The sequence below is a fragment of the Urocitellus parryii genome, chromosome 5, assembly GCF_045843805.1.
Source record: "Urocitellus parryii isolate mUroPar1 chromosome 5, mUroPar1.hap1, whole genome shotgun sequence".
NCBI lineage: Eukaryota > Metazoa > Chordata > Mammalia > Rodentia > Sciuridae > Urocitellus > Urocitellus parryii.
This window is the reverse complement of record NC_135535.1, coordinates 72,347,557-72,371,307: the sequence shown is the minus strand read 5'-3', so window position 1 is coordinate 72,371,307 and position 23,751 is coordinate 72,347,557. Positions and strand designations below refer to the sequence as shown.

The 23,751-nt window shown below is 39.0% G+C and overlaps 1 protein-coding gene across 1 annotated transcript; it reads right to left on the bottom strand.

Moving 5' to 3' along the window:
• Positions 1-21,800: 21,800 nt before the first annotated feature.
• Positions 21,801-22,792, bottom strand: LOC113191636 (high mobility group protein B1). The gene has a single exon (XM_026401434.2). The coding sequence runs from the start codon at positions 22,790-22,792 to the stop codon at positions 22,154-22,156; it is 639 nt and encodes a 212-aa protein (XP_026257219.2). The 3' UTR covers positions 21,801-22,153.
• Positions 22,793-23,751: the final 959 nt, after the last annotated feature.

The window sequence follows — 23,751 nt, the reverse complement described above, 5'->3', positions numbered from 1 at the left end:
AAGCTCATCTGTGAGACAATGCAAGAAAGTTTAGAGGTAAAATGATCGATTATGAGAACTTTAACCTAATCAGTGCATTTATTCCCCTGATAAGGGCAAACTGGGTGATAACTGTAGGTAGGGAGGGTATGACTGGAGGAGGTGGGTTTCTGGGAGTGTGTCTTTGGGGTTTATATTTTTTCCTTATGAGCAGAGCTTTTGCTCTGCTTCCTGGTGCTATGTCCTGAGCTGCTTTCCTCACATCCAGCCTTTAGGCTGGATTAAGATCTCTAAAACCATAAGCCCCGAAATAAACTTTTCTTTCTCTGAAAATTTTCTTATCAGGTCTTTTAGTCACAGCAGTGAAATAACTGACTAAAACATGAAATTTCAAAATCCCACCTACTGGCTTAAGGACTTATCATTCCTGTGTTTAGATAGTATTATTAGTACTCTTTTTCCAAGGACTATTCATATAGTTTTTCACATGTTATTTATTTATAATAATGACTCGTCTGCCTCAAAAGTTGACTTCCAGCTGGAGTACATTGGAATTTTGCTAACATTCTGCAGACACATCTCAGAAGACTATCTCACCAATAGTCTTAGGCAATCCTAATCCATCTGAAGCACCAGGGTGCTACACTTGGGGGTTGCCCTAGCACACAGGCCTGCTCTGTGAGTGCAGAGAGGGGCCTTCCTCAAACCATACCTTCCCTGTGGTCTTAGTAGCTGGGAATTGGCTTCAGCCAGCCCAGTCCAGTAATGGGACCTGATAGATAAGGAAGTTCTTGTTTTCACTCTCTACCCTTCTCCCTCCAGCCCTGAGCTCTGTCTTCTGGTGTTCCTACCCAGCTGTGCTTTAACTTATTATCCTGCTGGTCCTACTTCTCCCTCGTGGATCTTACACTTATCTGCAAGACTAATTCCTAAACATTCTGCACAGTGTCATTCCGGATGACTGTGGTTACTAACCAAAAGTTAGACAACCAGCAAGTCAGAACATATCAAGAAGGCTTGGAGAAAAACAGTTAAAGAAAAATTACTTGAGTGGAAGATAGACGTTCAGTACATTTTGATTTGATTTGGCTAAGATGGTATGGTATTAAATTATCCAGTCATCCATATTCATAGCCATAAAGTCATTTTTGTGGTGGCTAAATCTAAAAGAAATCTGTAATAAATAGACATCCTTAAATAAAATCAGCTGCCTTATAATTTGTATTGGCTTCAATGAAAGGATAACATAAATAATATTTTGTTTCTATCATAACACAGTTATTAAGGCAAAAGAGTCAAACATTGTTTTAGTTACTTCTAATTATATAATTGCTATTATGTAAACTAATTTCCTCTCTGCTAGTTAAAGAAGAAACTGTCTATTTTAGAGCAGTTCAACAATGTCACTTGTGTGTTAATTAAGCACTGTTTGTATCATTCAAGGTGAATTTGTCCTCTAATACTTTTAAGATTTTAATCAATATCATCATTACTTCTCTATGGAAAACAAGAGTTTGACTCCAGAGGAAAAAAATATATAAACACGCTGTATTCTTAGAATGAATTTTTGTTAAGACCTTATTTTCATGTTTGAAATAATTGATGAATGTTCTTTCCGGTTAGAAAAGACAATGGAATGTATAATATGTTCTTTCTTTAGCGATTAGGTATTTCTAGCTTCATTCCTTGGATTGATTGAGAAGGCTTTGCTTGCTTGAGTAGGTCTATTGCCTTGAATAAGAGATGTTCTTTGGCCATCTGTAATTAAATAAATGGGACAGGTCATATTAAAAAAAAAACAACAACCAGCATTCCTTGAGTTTTGTTCACAGTGCTTCATAGTTAAGATTGCAAATTTCCTTCTTTCTTTCTTCTTAGACATGGCTAGGGGAGGGTGACATGCTGTGGAGTCAGAAACCCTGGCTCTGTGACATGGGAAAGACATTTAGTGTATCTGGGCCTCAGTTCCTAGTAAAGTGAAAAGTTGAAAGTTGATGTTCTTTGAGTTCCCTTTAAATTATACAGAAATTGTAAAAAGCTGGTTAAGCTGACTTTTAAAGTTATTTATGAGGGTTCTTGAAAACAGATGACAGAGCGAAAAGCAGCAACATAGTGGAGGAAGAGAAACTGAAATGTGGAAAATGTGTGGGAAGACCTGAGGGTGGTTCATCATGGCTAGCAGCCTGACTTGTCCCTCCCTCTGTTTCCGATAACTTTCTCCATGATATGCTGAATGATCTCACACAAATAGGAAAATCTGGGTGTGGGTTGAAAAGAAAGGGGGTGAATTTTACTGGTTGAGAATGCCAAGGTTAGTCTGAAATTCATTAGCTGCTTAAGTGATCATTAAAATGATGAAACAGTAGGTCAGTGAAGCAATCGTGAAGAGAGTCAGAAATGCTGCTAATCCAGTGTCCCTGCAAGGACATCTGAGGCAAGTTTACCACAACCATGAAACAACAATGTTTAGTTACATCCTTTATATGGTCAACACATGTTGCACCCCTAAAATAGGCCTTTCTCTTCTCTTCTAAATTTGTATCTCAATCTCTCTCTCTCACTCTGTGTGTGTGTGTGTGTGTGTGTGTGTGTGTGTGTGCATGTGTGTGTCTTATAATAAATCACCTGGGAACCTCTGATAGTCCCAAATAAATCCACCTGCTGACTTAGGCACATCTATCTCCTCCATGGCCCTATTTCTCCTTTATCTCTGTGTTTACCACCGTATGTTTTAGTGGTTTGTCTCCATTTCATTTCCCCGTAATAAGAGAAGTTTCCTGAGGAAATAAATTATACCTTTTACTATATTTTCCAAGAACTAAAGTTATTTTTGGTTCCGAGTGGGTAAGACATGGTCCTAGGGACAGGAGATGGGAAGTTATGGTTTTACTTAGCAAGGTAGCCTTAGATACCTAACATTCTGCAGGGAACTCAGGAGAGAAAAATATAAATGGTGCAATGGTCTGCAATTCATACTCTAACTGAGAGGTGACTTGGGGACAATAAGGAGTCAAAAGAGATTTGGTTGTAAGAACAAAAGAATGAGAGAGAGGGTCAAAGAAGTTGCTTGCCTTATAATCACTGAGCACCAGACTTTTCCCATTGCCACTAGATACAGCATCACTAGGAGGAGAAATGCTGAATTAGAGGTCGGTTTCCTTCCTCCAAGGAGCTGATGATGACTCAGAAGTCCACACAGGTCCAACATGAAAAAAAATTTTTTAAATTGAACAACAGGAAATAAATAGCTCAACTTCCTCCAGCATGCACCCACGGGCCTCACACTCCAAGCAGAGAGAAGAAGAATGTTGAGTCTACCTCCAGCCTCGTCCACACCATCTCTCCTCTTGGTCTGTGAATGCTTCCCCACTCTGGTGATTTCCCACACATCTGTGATACATTAAAGATAGCCGCAAGCCTTTGCTACTACTCTTATTGAGAAATGGGCATCTGTGTCCCTTCACTTTGAAACAGGCTGAGCTTTGTGACTGCTCAAGCAGTAGAATATGACTTAGCCAGACAGACCTCAGACTTGTGACTTCCCCTTTCTGCCTCTTGGAATGCATGTGGAGGACGAAGCCAGCAGCCATGCAATAGGTCTGGCTACCCGGAGACTGCCTTGCTTGTGGGAAACCCAAGGCACATGGAGAAGCCATGGAGTAGGAGCTGCTGTGAGGGGCAGAGTCCAAGGAACACTGGTACTAGAGGAATGGGTGAGGGGTGCTCTTGGAAGTGGGTCCTTTAGCCTAGGCTGCCTCAGCGGACACCACATGGATCGGAGATGAATCATACATCTGAGCCTATTATGATCCTGAGCATTACAATCAGGAGCAAAATTAGATGGCTATTTTAAGGCAGTGGGTCTTAGTGAAGTCTGCTGCATAGAAATGCATACCTGAAGTGATAGTCTTCAAGAGCCAGTTGGTGTATAATTTCCCCCAGATAGTACATACCCTGCTTTGAGGAAGAGTTCACCTTTCCCTAGTCTTCTACAGAGTCCTGTGTCAAAAGCAGCAGAAGTAGTCACCTTTTAGTGAATATCTCCTACATGTCAGGCATAGTACTTGCTGTCACACATTCATTTTCTTCACTCATCTCTGAAAACACATAAAGAACATAGTATCCTTATTTTGTACAGGAAATTGGGGCTCAATTATTGAAGATTATCAATGGTCACACAGGGGTTCTGAATCTATTCCTGCCTGGCTCTTTCCATAGTGGAGCACTGTCATCCTATAGATTATGATTATTGCTTATGAATCTTTCTTCCACACCACACAGCAAGGCATAGTTTCTGTTCACTGTGATGCTCCCCAGTGTCTGGCAGAGTGTCTCATGCTCAATAAATGTTCACTGAATGAGTGAACAGCCTGCAGAATAGCTCCTAGAAAAATCAATTACAAGACCCCATTCATTTGAAAACAGAAAACTGCTTTCCAGTGAAAAGGTGTAAGTCTTAGCAGTTCATTGAAAACCAGCATTTGCTCTTCCTACCTACACTGAGAATGTTAGGAGCATGCTAGCCATGGTAACATCTGGGTGTTTGGCCAAGGGCCTGGACTATCTTGCCTGAATCTTGAATAGACAATACCTCAGCAGGTTTACAGGGAGCTAATGTTGTTATCTGCAGTTGCTATGAGGCAACACCTCTCTAATAAAAGAGCTGACTCGTAAACAATAGGGAGCTCAGTCACCTCTGTAGAGGGTATCCCTCCATCTCTTACTGTGAAAGCTATGGGAATCAAGAATGCAGGGCCAGTCCCTACTTCACAGGAGAGAGGCAATAAGCAGTGTCAGATAATGCAGCACAGGCTAGATAGAGATAAGATGTTCCAGAGGGCTGGACTTTCCAATTTGCTGGTGCTCTCATCCTTGTTGACTATGGGCAAGAATTTCCCCTGGATCCTCTCAATCTTTGCTATTGCTGACACTATGCTCCTTCTGACATTTTATTGGCCAGACTCCATCAAATTTGCCTACCAAGATTCAGTATAAAATAGTTCAGAAAAAAAATAGCACAGCCTGAGTCCTTTGTGAAGGCAGAGCTGCTGAGAGGGATTTCCAAGTAGAACAAGACAAGTAAAATGCCAGCTTATAGCTTCAATCCTGCCAGATGATCTAAGATAACTTACAAAGTGTGCCCTGTTCCCCAGAAGATGTGCATGGAGGAATAACTGCAGTATGGAAAGAGAAACTGTGTGGAGGAGAGATTAGACATTGGGGTGTTTATTGTCATATTGTGTGGATACCCCTCAGAGTGCAGTTAGAGACATGTGAATCATGGGATGGTGGAGATTTAGTTAATTGTATCCTGTACTGAAAGACAGAAACGAATTCTCATTACAGGACTTGTACGTTTTTAATGCATTTGATAAAAGAGGAGGATTTGTGATGGATTGATTTTTAATTACCTTTCTTTCTGTTTCATTCTCTGAGTATTCTGAGGTTTAATTAAGAAAAAAAATCCCTCTGTAGAGGATATCTGTCCATCTTTTACTGCTAAGGCTATGGGAATCTCGAATGCAGGGCTGGTCTTGGGGTCCATTGTATGGGTTTTCTTATGTGCAGACACCCTTTTTTGCTGGCCATCTGAGAGTCTGTTCTCTTGTCAGTAACATGTCAGTATTGTCTGCCGTCTGAGGAATGTGTTTGAAACTCAAGGGGAAAATATGGATCATCCACTGCTTGTATTATATTTCTTTCTTTGCATGTCTGTCATTTTCTTTGGAACATTTAGTAAAATTAGGTCAGTTATGGTTTTAGTTAGCAATGCAGCTCTTGTGGTGTACACAAATCCTATGATGTTTTTAATTATCTCTGCTTTTTAACATTGATCTGAAACCAAACCCTTAACTATGCATGGCTTAGAGGTGTTTCTCTCTCCCTTTCTCCTTTTTGTTTTGACTTCTTTCTGGGACTAAAATGAAACTTAATCTTGCGACAGCAAGATATAATATTTTTTTGGCTTCATATAGGCAGTTTGAAAGTCCAGGGTTAGGAGGAAAAGATATGGATAGTTACTGGATATACAGTTGTAAATGGAACTTTTCAGAGTAATTAATGGGGTGACCTATTATTTTCTTGTAGGAGTTAGAATGATGCCTATCAATGAATTTTATAGCTATACAGAAGAGCCTTTTGGAAAATCTCAGTGGTTTGCTGAAGGCCAAGATCTCCAGATTTTCTGATTCTTGAACTGTGTTCAGTTTCCAAGAGTAGGGAGGCAGTTGGACAGGATTTCCTAGTTCCTCAGAATTTGGGCCTCGGCATGGCTGGCAAAGGGCGGAGAGTCTGGGAAGGCAGGACTACATAAAAGGAAGAGATTGGGATTGTTTTTTAAATAATACTAATGGGAATGGTGTTATAAAAATGGGATTTCAGAAGCATGTCTCTCTTGGTCCTTATAGAGGATTGACTGACCTCAGTCTTGTTTATTAGGTCACCTGTCAAAAGCACCTCAAGGCAGGGGCTGGATGACTTCAAAAAGCTTTCAGGTCTGTGATCTGTGAAGAGACAGGAAAACCTTTGGCACCATTCCAGCCCCTGGGGAGTTGCCCTTGGTAGTGTTCTTGTTAAGAGTAGTAGGCATGGAAAATTCTAGGGAGACGGAGGATGGAGGGGAGCTTCATGGTAGGGAGGTAGCCAATTTTTCTTGTAACCTACCTGCTTTTCATTTTCTTCTTTACATATATACTTATCGTTGACTGACTAGGTGTTTGGAGCTGTCATAAACTGAAGAGATTAATTAAGAAAAAAAGTTGTAGATGGATCTTGCCCTCAAGGAGCCCACAGTCTGGTGAAGGAGACATACACGTGATCACATCTTATGACAGTCGGCTGGAGACACATGGCGGATTGAGTTGTGTCCCACAAAAAGATACATCGAAGTCCTAACTCCAGTGCCTGTGAATGTGAACTTCTTTGGAGATGGGATCTTAGCACATGTAATTAAGAATCTCAAGATGAGAGCACCCTGGATTTAGGGTGGGCCCTAAATCATAGATTGTGTCCTTATAAGAGAAAGAAGGGGAAGATTTGAGACACAAAGAAGCCCATGTGACTATGTGGGTAGAGACCGGAGTCCTTCAGCTCCATGCCAAAAGATGCTACAGGTGCCAGCAGTTTGGAATTGGCCAGGAATGATTTCTCCTCAGAACCTACCAAAGGAACCAGCCCTGCTTACCCCTTGATTTTGGATTTCTGACCTCCAGAATAGTGAGATCATAAATTTCTGTTTCTATAAGCCACCTGACGTAACACAGGAGTCCTAGGAAACTGTTATAGGTGTGTACAAAATGTTATACAGGAAGGAACAGGAGGAGACTGTGTCTAAGGATCAGGGAAGCCTTCCCAGAGGAGGCACTGTTCAACTAGAGTCTTAAAAGAAGGAGAAAGTTTGCCAGTTGCACAAGGATGTGAAGGACATTTGGGGCAGAAAGAACATAATGTCAAGTTCAAATTTACTGAACTTGGTGTCTTTGGGAAAACACTGAGTAGCTTTAGTGTCCTTGGAACACAGGGTATAATGTGCAGAATGAGTGACAATAAGAAAACTGCAGCCAAATCGTGAAGGCTTTATGTGATATGCTAAGGAGAATTGGGATTTTTCTCCAGGCTATTTGTTCTTAACTCTTATGCCAAGGTGCTGTGTACCTCTGGGGGTATTTGTAAGTAATTTGTTGTGAATAATAACATGTTGAAGTTTTCTAAAGTGATTAGTCTTATTTTCAGGTAGAGAAGACTTGTGGTTATCCTGGTAAGTAAGTTATCCTACTCACTTGCAGCTTGAAATCTTTCTTCATTGGGAAAGACAGGGGCAAGGCTGTGACAAACACTCAGAGAATTGTGTGGCGCTGTGACCCACTGGAGCATATGAACATCTGTTTTGTGTATGTCAGAAAGGTGGCTGAGAATCATTGCTTTGGGCCATAGGGACCCAGCAGAAACTTTGAAGTTGATCCGTGAAAAGATGATTTTGAATTTTTAGGTTGACAACGTTGAAGGAAACGCTGAGAATGAATAGAAATGGAAACGTCTGTCCCAGGAAGCTGGTTGCAGTAGTTGTGACCAGAATCAGTGGCAATTGTGATCTTAGGCAATGTCTTTGTGAATGAAAAAGTGAGGGTGTTAAGAAACCTGAGATAGAGCTTGCTGGCGTATGTGATAGGATGCTTTCTTCAAAGCATGGAAGAATGGATAGATGATGATGCTCTTGGTTGAGTTAGAGAAAGGGAACCAGGAGCAAGCTTGGGGGAAGATCATGACTGAGTTTGGACATATTTGTTTTGAATTGATTGTATGGCATCCAGGAAGAAGTGTCTGATTTCCTGCAGAAAATAGGGTACTGGATATAACCACCCATGATGGGGTCTGATACCATTGTGAGGAATAGTTCAATTGAGGAAAAGTGTCTTAAGTTGTATAGAAAGGGCTACACACAAAGCCTTGTATGAAGCTTTTTCTCTCATAGTTCTAGAGAATAGAAGTTCTAAATCTAGGTGCCAGCAGGGCCAAACCTCAAGGGAAGAATCTATTCTTGCCTCCTCTAGCCTCTGCTGGCTCTTGGTGTTCCTTGGCTTGTGGTAGCACAGCCCCAATCTCTGCCTCATGACCTTCTCTTTGTACCTCAAATCTTCTCATGACCTTCTCTTTGTATTTTTCCTTGCTCTTTTCCTTACACGGAAACCAGTCGTTGAATTTAGAACCTTCCCTAAATCCAGGTTGACTCAATGGCATCTGTGAAGAACCTATTTTCAAATAAGGTCACGTTCACTGGTACCAGGCATTAGGATTTGGACATATCATTTTATGGGACACACTCAAACCTCCACAGTAGGCCCTGAAAAATACCAGAGAAGTAACTAGGTATACAATTGGGTGTCTCAATCAACAAGGAGAATATGAATGTCTTCCATCAGAAAACTCTTAAGATAGCAGTGTACTGGAAGCCAAGCTAAGGGGCCAGGTGACAAATGGGGAAATCATTACTCTTTCAAGATATTTATTCAGCTCATTACTTGAGAGACCTGAAGGTATTAGTATGGTCTATTGCTCCTGGAAGGAGGCAGCATCAAGAGTGCAGCAAGTAAGATCAACCAGTTTACAAATGACTTGCCAGAGAAAGGTCAAGTAACTTGCTTAAGGTCATGTAGTTGCAGCTTGGCCTATTACAAAAAATTTCCATTTTCCAGAACTCTGTCCAAATTTACATATATATGTATGTATCTAATGAGAGCAATAAAAAAAATCATTCATAATCCCATAGTGCTAGAAATGGCCTGCAGAAGTCTAGAGAGGTTCGTGTTTTGCATTTTGCCTTGAGACTGAAGGAACAAGGGGAGTATAATGACCAATTGTTCCTGTTTGCCTGGGCCTCAGTGTTTTCTGGGACATGAGATTTTAGTGCTAAAACTAAGAAAGTGGTTACTATAATTAGAGGAGGGAGTTATTACTGGGACCCAACAAGTGCTGTGGCCTAGGGACAGTCATGTCAAGGTAGAAGCAGAACTGAGCCATGGATAAACTAGGGTCTGACAGAGAGGGAGCTGGGCGTGGGGGAGGGCAGGGAAGTGGGAGATGGATTTGGGGAATAAATACCCCATCCCCACTCTCCTCCCAACCTTCCATCTGCTGGCTTCACCAGAGGGCTAACGAGCCTGGGTTTGCAGTCCACTGAGCTCATTTTCCAAGGCAGGCAGCCGGGCAGAAAAGGCTGATAGTGGATCTGGAAGAACAAGTAGCAAAATGGCCAGAGGCATCTACTGTGTACTAGAAGTTGTGCTGGGTGCTTTACAGAAATTATCTCCTTTAATCCTCAAAAATCACTTTGCGAGATAGAGATCAGTTATACTATGACTTACAGTCAAGGAACTCTGGGTAAGAGAAGTAACTTCCTATGTTTCTCATTTTGAACTATCACATCTATATGTCTTCAGCTGCCGAGGATACAGAAGTAAAGACCTCAGTTTTTGCATTCAAGGAGCACGCAGTCTAGAAAGCATGCCATCTGCAGTCATTAATTTATCCAATACATTTAAAAGAGTATTTGTTTAGAAACTGTTGTGTGCTGGGAATTCTTCTAGGAACAGGGCATGAGTTAGTGAATAAAGCACAGGAATTCTTGCCTTTGTAGAGTATGTTTTAATGGGGCAAATGAGACATGTGTTAATGTTCTCTCAGGTGCTAAGAGTTTTGAGGAAAATTAGAGCAGGATATTGGGGGTAGGGATGGGGATGGGGATGGGGAGTCAAAAGTTTGGTTGAGCCTCCAGGGCTTCCTGGAAATGTCTCTCACATTCCCAGGTCATATCTCACCTTGGTTAGAATTGCTGAGCTAGAAAGCCTTGTGCCAGACATAATCCAATAGTTTAGAAAACGGCCTGCTTTCTCTGAGCATTATTTCATCTCATCCTCCTGTGAAGTAGATTGTGATTTTATTCTAAGCTGAGGCTTAGAAACACAATAATGTAATCCGAATCATGTAGCTACTTTGTGTGGAATCATCTAGTTTAAATTCTAGAAGCTGTCCTCTCTCTGTTTTTCTTTCTCTGTTTCCCATTTTCCACCACTGTGATTTCTGATCATGATTATTCTCCCTAACTTCCTACTACTGAGTGTCCTTTGTCATGGTTGTTTTTGGCCACACAGGAAGCTGCTATCTACACCACAGGGATAAACACAGAGGCCATCAGATGCTTCCAGCAAAAGTCTTTACCTTCCATCTTCCCAATTACAAATATTCCTTCCCGAGATCATGATGACTCTTTTTCACCTGTGCTACAGACCCCAACTCCTTCTAATTTGGGAGGGATGTCCCTCTAGAAGTTACCCCTCTGTGGGAAGTGAGTAGGGAGAGTTATAGGAAGAGAGGAATTCTCCCAGGAGAGGTGCTCAGCACCTCTATACAATGATGTTCTCAAATGGGGCATAGGTGGATGTTCTCTGGAGGTTCCCTGAGCTCTCCTCACTGAAATCCTCTAAGATCCCTGCAACACACTTTCTGGATGACCTCAGAGACTCTCATGGTACAATTGCTTGAGGAAGTCACCCTTAAATTAACATCCTCCCCCTTTACAGCCAAACATTAAAACAAAACAAACATACCAAAACCTCTACTCTTGAAGTCTTTTCTTTCACCACTGATCTCTCCTAAAATTTTTCGTACCTGACTCTTCTGTACCTTTACTGAAGCTACTCTGGCATATGTCATCAATAATTTTCCTGTTGAAAGAAACTTGGCTGAACCTAGGTTATATTTATTTTACAAAGTAAGAACCTAATAATTATAAGTATTTATGGAGTACAATATGACATTTCAATTTATGTATGCATTATATAACATCTTTGAAATTAAATGTTACATAAGAGGGTTTCGAATATATTCATATAAATAAATGATAAAAGTTGAGGTGATGGATAAGCTAATTGTCCTGATTTAATCATCACCAGATAAATCCTTAAATATTAGAAAGTCTATAATTCAAGGGTGTTTGGGACCAAGTAGTGTTATTAGGAGTGCATTTAGGGCTGTTAATAATTCAATATGCTCATGTCACTGAATAAGATTTTTAATCTTCAGTTTTGAATTCGGGGACCTTCTGCAGAAGTTGTCTTCAGTTGAATGCATTAACTCAAGTTGCTGCCATGTGGCATACATGTTCTTTTTTTTTTTTTAAGAGAGAGAGAGAGAGAATTTTAATATTTATTTTTTAGTTTTTGGCGGACACATCATCTTTGTTTGTATGTGGTGCTGAGGATCAAACCCAGGCTGCACACATGCCAGGGTTGAGCCACATCCCCAGCTCGGCATACATGTTCTTGAGCAAATTGTTTATCTCTGGCTCTATATGATGGGTTAGGGCAATATGCAGAAACTCTTCTCACCAAAGTACTATGAGGATAGTTGATTTAGTGGACACAGGCTACATTTTACTCCTTAAACCATCAAAGCCTGCTGTGATTTCAGCAACATCTGTGACCCTGATGGAGACGATGTTTACTGGTTGGGTGTGCTCACCAGCATTTACAACTTGAACCTGATGTTTTCTGTGATGATGGCAACTTAGTTCTAGTTCTTCTGCAGAGATTCCAGAACCACAACTAAAAGCATAGTTGGAAGGGAGATGGCGAAATAAAGCTAGTGGCATAGGACTGTAAATGACATCTCTTATACTGATTAGGGTACCTACTCATATCCCTAAAACCTTCCCAAATGTTTGGGAAAAGATGTTCGAAATTTTTGTCATCCCAAGCATCTATCCTTCCATTCCATCTAATTCCTTGGCATAGACCTTGTCTACACGGTAACTGCTTTGTATTCATGAAGCATGCCACCCAGTCCTTCCAGAGAATATACCACCTGTCCACTGAGGGAATGGTATCTAACACAGTAATTCTGAAGATTGATGGTTCCTATTTTTTAAAATAGTTCACTGAGGTGACCTTAATATAGGCACTGTATTTCAGGGTTTGTTCTCAGTTTGGCAATTTAAATTGCTCAGGATTTCCCTCCCCCCACCCCCAATTTTCAGTGTCAATCAGAGTTTTAGAAAATGCACTCATGGCAACCAAATTCCCAAGAGAGTGTTATGTAAAATGAGTGCCCCATGGGAAAAATTCATTTTAGTTTCTCTTTTCAAGGAAAACCATTCTTTTTTGATCTATAGCTGTTCTTGTATAATATAGTCATAATATAGTGCCTAGATTTCCTCTTTTACATTATACTCACTTTAGCAACTCGGATTGTCATGGTACTTCCAAATTTAAATATTTGTAGCTAAAATTTATTGATAATTTCTAGGGTTACTTTTACATATTCTTCTCTTTCTTCTTTTACAAAGAATTTAAATCATGTTACCAACGTATTTACAATTTAATAATAAAAGTCAAAATGGGAAAACAATGTAGATTTGAAAAAAGTGAGACTGAAGAAAAAACAAATAGAACATTGATATTTAGGTTATAAAGCATTATCAGTTACTATAGTTGGGCTGGAAATTTGACCTAAGTTTCCTGGTGGTCAAAATGAAAAGGAGAATGTGGACAGTAAGGTAGTTCTTCAATTATTCACAAATAATAAAAACCTATCATGATGAGATAGATACTGTTCTGGTTTTCATATACGTATCTCATATCCCCTTGCCAACTCCAATAATTTTCATTCTGTAGATAAGGAAAAAAAGGCACTGAGAGGTTAAGAAACTTTCCCAGGAACCCATGGCCCTAAGTAGCAGAGCTGAGGTTTGAACCAGGCAATCTGATTCCAGATTAGACCCTGCTTTTACCAGTATAGTCAGCTTTTCTAATTTTTTGTTCCTGAGAGAAAGAAAAGCTTTTCAAGTACCTACAGTACTACCCCCGAAAGCCTCCCGTCAGTGTGAAGTGGGCATGGGCTTCCAATGTGGAACATTATATTGTGAACCCTGAAAGAAGTAGCAGGTCAAGTTCTTCATGATCCTTCTTCACTTCAAGTTAAAGACCTAGCATAAAAATGTGACTCAGTGGACATCATCCTTTAGGAAACCAAGACCATAAGGTCTACATTGGGCTAATCACATCTATGTGTTAATCTTTGTTAGTTTCATGGTTTTTATGCTCATGAAATGCCTTTCTTTATTCTTATGTACAAAATGGAACCCATGTGTATAAGGATGAGCATATGTGTGTGCACATTGTAATACTAGTGAGGCAGAAGAAGGAAAAAGAAAGAAAAGACTGATAATTCATAGAAATGAATATTAATGCCAAGAAATTAAAAGATCGGGGTCTTGATGGGGAATTTGATAACACTGCGTCATAACCTATTTGATGTTATGTTGAAAAGTTTTTGAAGCATAAAAAAATGTTCTATCCTGGAGGAATTTTTGTCCTTAAAAATTTTCAGAATGATAACTAAAATTGCTGAATCCAGAGAAACATATTTTGACTAACATATTTTTCATGTCAGGTGCATAGGATTTAGAGAGGTTTAGAGCTGTTCACACTTGGTTAGTCCACAGGTGGCTTGAAAACATATAAAACAATTTACAGTGGAGTTCACATTATATAGCTTGAATGAGAAAAATCTGGCATGAGAGTTTTTTTTTCTCTGCCTATTTGGGGCCCACTGTACAATCTGTATGACTATACACACAACACGTAGTAGGCTTTCACTTTCAGACATGTTTTCATTCATTGATTTTTGTTGGATCCTTTTAGTTTTGGAGTTTAGTTGTTTTAGTTTTCCCATCTGAAATATACATCTATACCCTCACTCTTAGAAGGTGGAAGACCTAAGGCATGTGAAATCTTTGGCAGAGGGGTGCTGTCACAGACACAGGTTGTTGACTGCGGGGAACATTTAAGCTGAAAATATATGAGGCACAGTCAAGGACATTGCTGTGCTTCATGTTTTAATGCACTGTTTTTTTTGGCTTTGGTTTGTGACTAAATTTAAATGTGGGAGGATCTTGTGGTTGGGTGGATGTTCTCCATGAAAAAAAAATTTTTTTTGATGATGCTATGAAATTTTTATTTCTTCCTTCAGGTACACAGCAATTCACATGGTCTGAAGCCATAAACATTACCTCATAAATGGCACCATGGAAATGTATTCACAAAATTTGACCCACTCAGATCAGGTCTTAGAATAACAGCTGCTGGTGCTCTGGCTCAAGAAGCAGGTGTGAGACCACCTACAGTACCAGCTCAGAAAGCTTCCTGTCAGTGTGAAGTGGGCATAGACTTTCCCCCAAGGTGCCAAATAACGCAGGGGATAGGAAGCAGCATGAAGACAGAATGTTAATTTGGTTTACTTTTTGCAAGCACTTGGGGTAGTGCCACAGAAACAAACAAAAAAAAATTATAAGACAACTGCCCAAATGGAGGCATTCAGCCTGCAGGCAATTCACCAGAGCCTGTTTCTGAACACCATTTGTATTTTTCTGTTTGTGGATTGCAGGGTATGAATATCACTGTGAATGGAGGTGGGGAGGGGAAGGTTGGTTTCAGTCGTTGTAGGACAGCACTTTGCATTTGTTTTTATAAGAAAGAGTATGTAATATAAACTGAATGTGTGTGTGCTCCAGGGACCCACTGCTTAAGAGTGGAAAACTGAGGGGGCCATCAAACTTGGAAGGAGCGCCTCAGTCAGGGAGGTCTAAGTTTTATTGCCTGAGAACAGTGTAACCCATTGCCAAAGGGGAAATGGGCTCCACCCTACCTGCTCAAGTGAAAGCTACAAAAGCAAAGGACCAGTGAGGAAATAATTAGGAAATCTTTGCTCCAAATGTAAAACAGCATGAATGCTCTCAGCTATCTTTCATGGGAGGGCCTATATCCCTTTAAGTTCTGAGAGACAGGCAACATCAAGTCCATGCTGCTGGGAAAGACATTATGCACACCCTGGTAAAATCTTGCAAATTTGGCTTGCAGTTGCTTATACCCAGATCTATTTAGAAGATAATTTTTTTTTATCACTGCATGCAATGGCCATGTATTTTAAGTTCTGATTAATTTTATAGTTTATTAAAATAAGGATTTATGGTGCAAGTGAGCATGGGCCAGGAAAAAGTATTGGGGAAAGGAGCAAACTGGCTGACCGTGTGTTAGGAAACTGGTGGCAGAAGGCTGGAAAGAAACTTACGTGCCTTTATGAATTTTATCTTGATTTGAAGGGCGTCTGGTTTGAGAGGGGCACATATGCTCTAAGTAAGGCTGTGGCAGCTAATAGCTTAGTGTGTGGTGAACTAGGAGGATTTTTATGATGTGGTTCTAGGGCATTTTTCACCCACTGTAATTTATTTTCCGTGAAATTGATATCTGCAAATAAAAATGTAATAGTTCAGTACCAAGGCAACAACAATTATGCTGATTAAAATTGAATCCCATTACATTTATTCTCTTTGGAGATCCAGGTTCCTCTGATGCGGGGGAGGTAGTTAAGCAAGGTATGTGTCTGAACTATTTTGAGTTCAGCTTGTCTTGTATCTAGACTTCTTGGGGCCAGGCATGAAATCTATTATTACATTTAAAAAATAGAAATCTAAAGCTATATTCTAAGGTTCTTCCCCTATCTGGGAAAGCCTAGAATGGTCAATAAGACCAACAAGATATTCCTTTATATTATTACATTTAAAAAATAGAAATCTAAAGACATATTCTAAGGTTCTTCCCGTATCTGAGAAAGCCTAGAATGGGCAATAAGACAAACAAGATATTCCTCTATATGAGCAGCTGGAGAGGGCTCTTCATAAGATATTTGATTTCTTTTTAACTAATAAACTTTATTTTTAAAGCAGTTTCAGGTTCACAGCAAAACTGAGCACAAGGTCCAGAGATTTCACATATACCTCTAATCCCCACATGTGCAGTTATCCCCATTAATAAGATCCTCCACATCCTCCAGCAGAGTGATACATTCATTGCAACTGTTGAGTCTACGCTGACACATAATCAGCCACCTAAGTCCAGACTGTACATTAGGATTCACTCTTGATGTAGATTTCGTGGGTTTTGATAAATGTATGATGACTCGTATTCACAATGATATTATCACACTTCATATTTTCACAGCCCTAGAAATCCTCTGTGCTTCAAGTATTCATTCCTCTCTCTCTCTCCAGCTCTGGCACACACTGACCTTTTAATTGATTTTCTCTGTCTTGCCTGTTTTTCTATAGAGTGGTATGCATTCTTTTTCAGGTTGGTTTCTCTCCCATGCATGTAAATTTCCTTCATGTCTTTTCATGGCTTGATAGTGCATTTCTTTTTAGTGCTGAAGAATTCTCCATTGTCTGAATGCATGTATTTAATTTCGAGTCAAGAATTCTGCTGAAGTGGAAGAAATAAATGTGGCTTATGCAATATCAGACAGATAATAGACTAAATAAACATTTATCTGCACTAGTAAAAACTGAGTGAATCAAGCTGAACCATTTTTCTTGAAAGAGTAGAGTTGAATTTTCCAATACGGAGTATTCCCTCTATTCTGGAAGTTACCTCGTTGCCACAAGGGAATCTCATTTGACTGAATTCTTCAAATATAGGACTGTATTTGTTAGTGGAGACAGGTCTTTCTGTTCAACCACAGAACATGTATTCTTTATATGGTAGGACTGGATATTTTCAGTAGAGAGGAACTTTCCATTCAAAGAAAGTTTCAGCCCCCATGTGTGTGAGAAATTGGCTTGCCATTCATGTGGTAACATACTCAAGAGTGCTGGGTTCTGTCTGGCCAAAAAGATGGTTCCATACTGATGAATTTGAGCTTGTATGCTTTTCTCGGTAAGTTCAAGAAATCTTTATCTTTTTTTAGATTTAGTGGTGACAGAAGGAAAGAAGTTTCACATAAAAGATAAAGAAAGTGCAGAGGAGATGTTTAAAGATGGTATGAGGAAGTGTTAAGACCATTAAAAGAAACAATTAATTACATAACCATGGTGTGCAATAGAGGAGGTTAAGGAACTGATTGATTGCTGCTTTTCAATGCTGTTGGGTTTAGTAGAGTTGCCTTGAAACATTTTCCAGTTTAATACTGACTGTCACGAGGAGACACATGGGCTTTGCAGTTTGTTAATGATGTGTTGTTAGCATTTAGTTGAGTACTGACATGGAAGAGCTGCTGCTGCTGCTGACTCAACTCAATAAACATTTGACTCATCATGACAGAGCCTCTTTTCATGGTGAAGGGCACCACCTGCCAGAGAGAGAGAGAGAGAGAGAGAGAGAGAGAGAGAGAGAGAGAGAGAGAGAGAGTTAAAGACTGATTTATGGTCCCAGAAACATCAACATCAATGATTTCCAAATTCTCTCAAATTGCCAGCTACCTTTTCAATGCCAGAATGGCATGATCTTTTCCTATAGCATCAACTTCAGGACTAGTGAGCTTTCACCCTGATATTCGACTCCATGCCCCCTTTTCAAATCCTTTATCAGTGTGGCCTCTTTTGGTTCAAATTAAAGAAGACACTTTATTTCAAAGTTGATTTCTATTAGGCATTATAACCTAGGCATGCAAAAATTCCCAGAATAGATCCTGAAAAATTATTATCTGTATAAACATGAAGAGAATCAAGAGGCATGAAACAGTCACACCGGATTAAAAGATAGATTGAGCTCTCACCCTATGTTAAACACAGAGTTAGATAATAAGGCAATATTGATGCTTTGTCAATCCATAAACCTGAGAAATTGACAGTTGAGTGTGACAGACAATCACATAAATGGATACTTACAGGGCAGTCTAATATAGGCAATTGTATAAATATCAATACAACAGTAATTAGCCAGGGGGGCAGGGGGCCACGTGGGTGTGTGCCATGGAAGTTCATTGAGTTCCTAGGTGATTAAGAGGAGATGAGGAGATGCATTCCACCAGAAGGAACTGCATGACGAAGGCACAGAAATACAGTGTATTGTAGTAAGTATAAATTAATTATTGCTGAATCATAAAGAGGGTAAAGGCAGCTGAGTGGCTGTAGGTCTAAATAAAAGCCACCTCAGAAGGCAGTTTCTATGCCACTGTGAAAGAGCTTGTGTTTATCTTGTAGATCCTGGGGGAGGCATTAGAGGATTTAATCAGCAGAGCAACTTGGTTGCCCTTATAATTTAGAAAGATGTTCCTGAGCCCCATGGAAGGTGATTTGGAAAGAGACAAGGTGATGAGTTAGGAAGCTAACATCATATTTCAGGGGAGAGATTATTACTTCCAGAAGTAAGGAGATGGAGACATAGTGAAAACAGAACAGAGAAGACAGAGTAGGTGGCAAATGGATGGAATTTGGAGATCTGATGGGGAAGAGGTCCTAGCTCTCTGTTGTGAAGTAGTCACTGCCACAGTGAAGCCACAGTGGAGGTAGGGAAGACATGGAGATCTGTGAGTGTATGTGGTGGGGTAATGATTATAGCAGCATTAAAAAAAAAAAAAAAGAATCAAGGCTGGGCACTCTGTATTTGGAGTGTCCGTAGGTCAATAGGTGGAGGATTCCAGTGGATGATGGTGTTCAGGAGAGGGTGAGATAAGATCATCTGGACTTCAGGCTCAGGCATATTTCACAGGATTTCTCTGGCCTGGGCATTTTGTCCTTTTAAAAAATTTAATTGCCAGGCATGATGGCGCACACCTGTGATCCCAGTGGCCCGTGAGGATGAGGCAGGAGGTTTGCAAGTTCAAAGCCAGCCTCAGCAATGGTAAGGTGCTAAGTAACTCTGTGATATCCTGTCTCTAAATAAAATACAAAATAGGGCTGGGGATGTGGCTCAGTGGTTGATTGCCCTTGAGTTCAATCCCCAGTACTGCACACATCCCACCTCCCAAAATACTTTGAAATTTATATGTTTAACACTACTTGTCAGGATTTAAGCTTGGCAGAATTCTGCTTTCTAAGATACATGTTATTCCAAATAAGACTCAAAATTTCCATTTCAGTTTTAAGTGCTTATGGGTAAGACAACTATCTGTTAATAGTCTTGCTATTTATCGTTCCCTCTTGCAGCAGAGAATTATGAATAACACCTACCTTGAAACAAGAAGAGATATTTCTCCTAATATTCCAACTTCATCTTATGCCTCTCTCTCTTCTCTTTCTCTCTCTCATTGTCTTCTACTCATTGTGATAAATGCAACACCTGTCTTATTCTATTTAACCTTCATGGAAACCTGATGGGAAATGCTTCTCAGCTCCATTGTAAAGAAGAGCCATTAGGTAGAGACAAGCTAAGTGAATTATCTGTTAACATATGGCTGGAACAGGCAGAGCTGGAATTGAACCTGATGATTCCAAAGCATATGTTTTAGATGCTAACTATTATATTGACACTTGTATTTTTCATGATTTATATAATATGTTAAAACAATTTTTTTTCTGTATCCAATAACATTTATTTAACATTCCATGGAGTTAGAAACATGAACAGAAGAATGCAACTCAACATAATCCTATCACTTCTTTTTACTTCATTTACAGTATAAGAATCTACACATGGAAAAATTTCACTGTCTAGACTGGCACAAAATAATGCATCTATTTGTATGAAGAAGACAAATCTTTATTTTGTGGTTTTTCAACTAAACATATCTCCATTTTCCAAACTTACTGTGAGAATTACAGTAAGTTCTGTATGCCTTTAAACAAATAATTTAACCTTTCTGTTAAAAAAAATGGTATATTGAAAGCCACGCAATTGGATATCTTTGATAGCCAATGTCTTTAATATTTACAGATTGGACCTTAGACAAAGTGGTGGTGGTATTTTGTTTCCTAGTAGCTTTATGTATGATTGACATACACCATATTGTATATGTACAATTTTGTCATGTGTATACTCATAACATCTTCATTACAATCAAGATAATGAATGTATCAATACTTCCTTGTGACCCTCCCTGCCTTCTGTTGGATTGCCAGGCAGCCACTGGCCTGATTTTACCACCATAGATTAATTTGTATTTTATAGAGCTTCATATAAATGGAATAATATAGTATTTACTCGTTTTTTTGGAGGGGGTTTGGCACTTTTCACTCAGCATAATTATTTTGAATTTCATCCATGCTGTAGTGTTCATCAGTGTATTTGTTTTCCTTTTAATTGGCAAGTGGCACAACATTGTATGGATATACCACAGTTTTCTTGCTGGTGGACATTTTGGATGCTTCCAGTTTTAATCTAGTAAAGTATAGCTGCTAAAACCTCATATACAAGTCTTTTTATGGGCATATGCTTTCTTTTCTCTTGGGTAAATACATAGGAGTAGAATGTCTGCGTCATACTATTGGCATATATTTAACTTTCTACGAAATTGCCAAATTATTTCCCAAAGTGATTGCACAATTATACATTTCTGCAATTTGTGAGAATTACAGTTTTTATATATCCCTTCTATTACTTGCTATTATCAGATCTTGTTACCTTTCGTCATTCTGATGTGTGGTACTAGTAGGACCTTACATTTTTAAAATGATGAATGATATAGAGCACATTTTCATGAGCTTATTTACCATCCCTGCAATGTAGCTGTTCAAATAGTGACTATTTCTAAAAATTGATTGGCTCTCTTATTATCATTTTAAGAGTTATTTATTTTTGGTAAAAGTTATTTGTCAGATATATCATTAGTAAATATTTTCTCAGGGTCTGTGTCTTGCTTGTCTTTTCATTCTCTTAATAGTGTCTTTCCAAGAGCAGACGTTTTTAATTTTGATGATGTTGAATTTGCAGATATTTTCTTTTGTGGAGATGCTTTGATGTTATATAAAATGTGTGCATTTACTATTATAGATTTCCTTGTAAATATTGCTTCTGTGGCTTCCCACAAATATTAATGTCATACCACCATCTTCACTCTTCTTAATATACTCTTTGTTTTCATCTGTTACCAATGGATTATTTAGAAGTGTGTTACTTAATTCCCTAAAACATAGGTGAGTGTTTTCCACATAATTTTCTGCTACTAATTTTTCATTTACTTCCACTATGGTCAGAGAATATATTTCATATAAATTGAAACCTTTATTTAAAGTTATTGACACTTGTTTTATGGCTCAGAATGTGGTCTATTTTGAACAATGTTCCTGTGCAGTCAAAAGGAATGTGTATTCTGCTGGTGGTGGAATGTACATATCAACTAGGTCAAGCTTGCTGATGGCATTATTAAGTCTTCAATAAGATTAATGATTTTCTGTCTATTTTTTGTCCATTATCAAAAGACATGTATTGAAATATCTCCAATCATACATCTATTTTTTTCTAATAAAAAATTGTATTTACTTAGAAGCATTCAGAATGTCAACAAAACAGCTGCTTTTTTTTTTTGCAATTACAGAGTGATATTCAGTTAATAGAACAACAATTATTTCGTATAAGCTGCATCAGAGACAACTGAAGATGAAAAACTACCGTCCCCATATATAACTAATTTGTGCTGTGCACCAACAAGAACCTGCTTTAAATTTCCATGCCAATTTACAACCCCCATACTGTACCAGGCAAGGTTAGTGACTATTGAAAATACCACCAGGACAGGGCTATCTAAAGACACATTCGGTAGTGTGTTAACTATACAAAAAAAGACACTGTACAGTTTAAAAACAAATCTTACACAGCCTTACATTTCAATTTTTTTCTTTAAAAGGAGTGAGTTGTGTACAGGGGGGTTAAATGCTTTATAGACAATAAAAAAAAACTGCACTAGAACCAACTTATTCATCATCATCATCTTCTTCTTCATCTTCATCTTCTTCATCTTCCTCCTCTTCCTCATCTTCCTCATCTTCCTCCTCTTCCTTCTTTTTCTTGCTTTTTTCAGCCTTGACAACTCCCTTTTTTGCTGCATCAGGTTTTCCTTTATCTCGGTAGGCAGCAATATCCTTTTTGTATTTTTCCTTCAGCTTGGCAGCTTTCTTTTCATAAGGCTGCTTATCATCTGCAGCAGTGTTATTCCACATCTTTCCCAGTTTCTTTGCAACATCACCAATGGATAGGCCAGGATGTTCTCCCTTAATTTTGGGGCGATACTCAGAACAGAACAAGAAGAAGGCCGACGGAGGCCTCTTGGGTGCATTGGGATCCTTGAACTTCTTTTTTGTTTCCCCTTTAGGAGGGATATAGGTTTTCATTTCTCTTTCATAACGGGCCTTGTCTGCCTTTGCCATGTCTTCAAATTTTCCTTTCTCTTTAGCAGACATGGTCTTCCACCTCTCTGAGCACTTCTTAGAAAACTCTGAGAAGTTGACTGAAGCATCTGGGTGCTTCTTCTTGTGTTCCTCCCTGCAAGTTTGCACAAAGAATGCATATGATGACATTTTGCCTCTCGGCTTCTTAGGATCTCCTTTGCCCATGTTTAGTGATTTTTCCTCAGCGAGGCACAGAGTTGCCCAGTGCCGGTCCGGCTCTCACTTGCCCTGGCGCTGTCTCTATGGAGCTCAATGTACTGCAGTGGCTGTGAGAGCGGGAGCCAGACACAGCCTCCTCACTCTCTCTGCTCTGTAACATTGATACATCTATTTTTACTTGTAGTTCCATCAGTTTTTGTTTCATGCTGAAGCTCTGTTTTATTGGTATATAATGTTTATTCACCTCTTGGTGAATTTCCCCATTGATTATTATGAAACACCAGTTTATTTTTATCCTTACCACCATACTTTGCTCTGAAATCTGCTTTATCTGATATTAATACAGCCATGCCAACATTTTTTTGATTTGTGTTAGAATTTTCTACTTCTTTGTGCATAATCTGTATCTTTATATTTAACGTGAATTTATTGTTGGGTCATAAAATCAGGCTTCTTAAATCTAATCTGACAGCCTCTGATCTTTAATTGGGGTATTTATACCACTTACATTTAATGTAATTGTTGATATGATAGGTTTAAATCTGTCTTCTTTTAACATTTGTCTCATGTATTCTTTGCTCCCTATGTCTTCTTTCCTGCCTTCTATTGAATAAATTAAGTATTTTTAAAGATTTAACTTAATCTAATTTACTGGCTTATTAGCTCTAACCCTTAGTTTTATTATTTCAGTGATTTTTTTTGATTTATGACTGTCACCCTAAATAAAAAATGTGGAGTGATTCATCAAAGATAAATAAATTTATTTAGGAACAGCAGAGCATTGCAATGGGGCTGCACATGACACAGTAAACTATGAGCATATTCAAAGATGTTGAAGCAGGAACAAGTTTTTAAAGGCAAAACGAGGACTTTGTAAGTCATTTTGAATCAATCAATTATCTTTGGCTACAGGTGTCATTAACAAGGTGGCATCAGTCCACGCTTAAACAGGTAGTTGTCAGAGA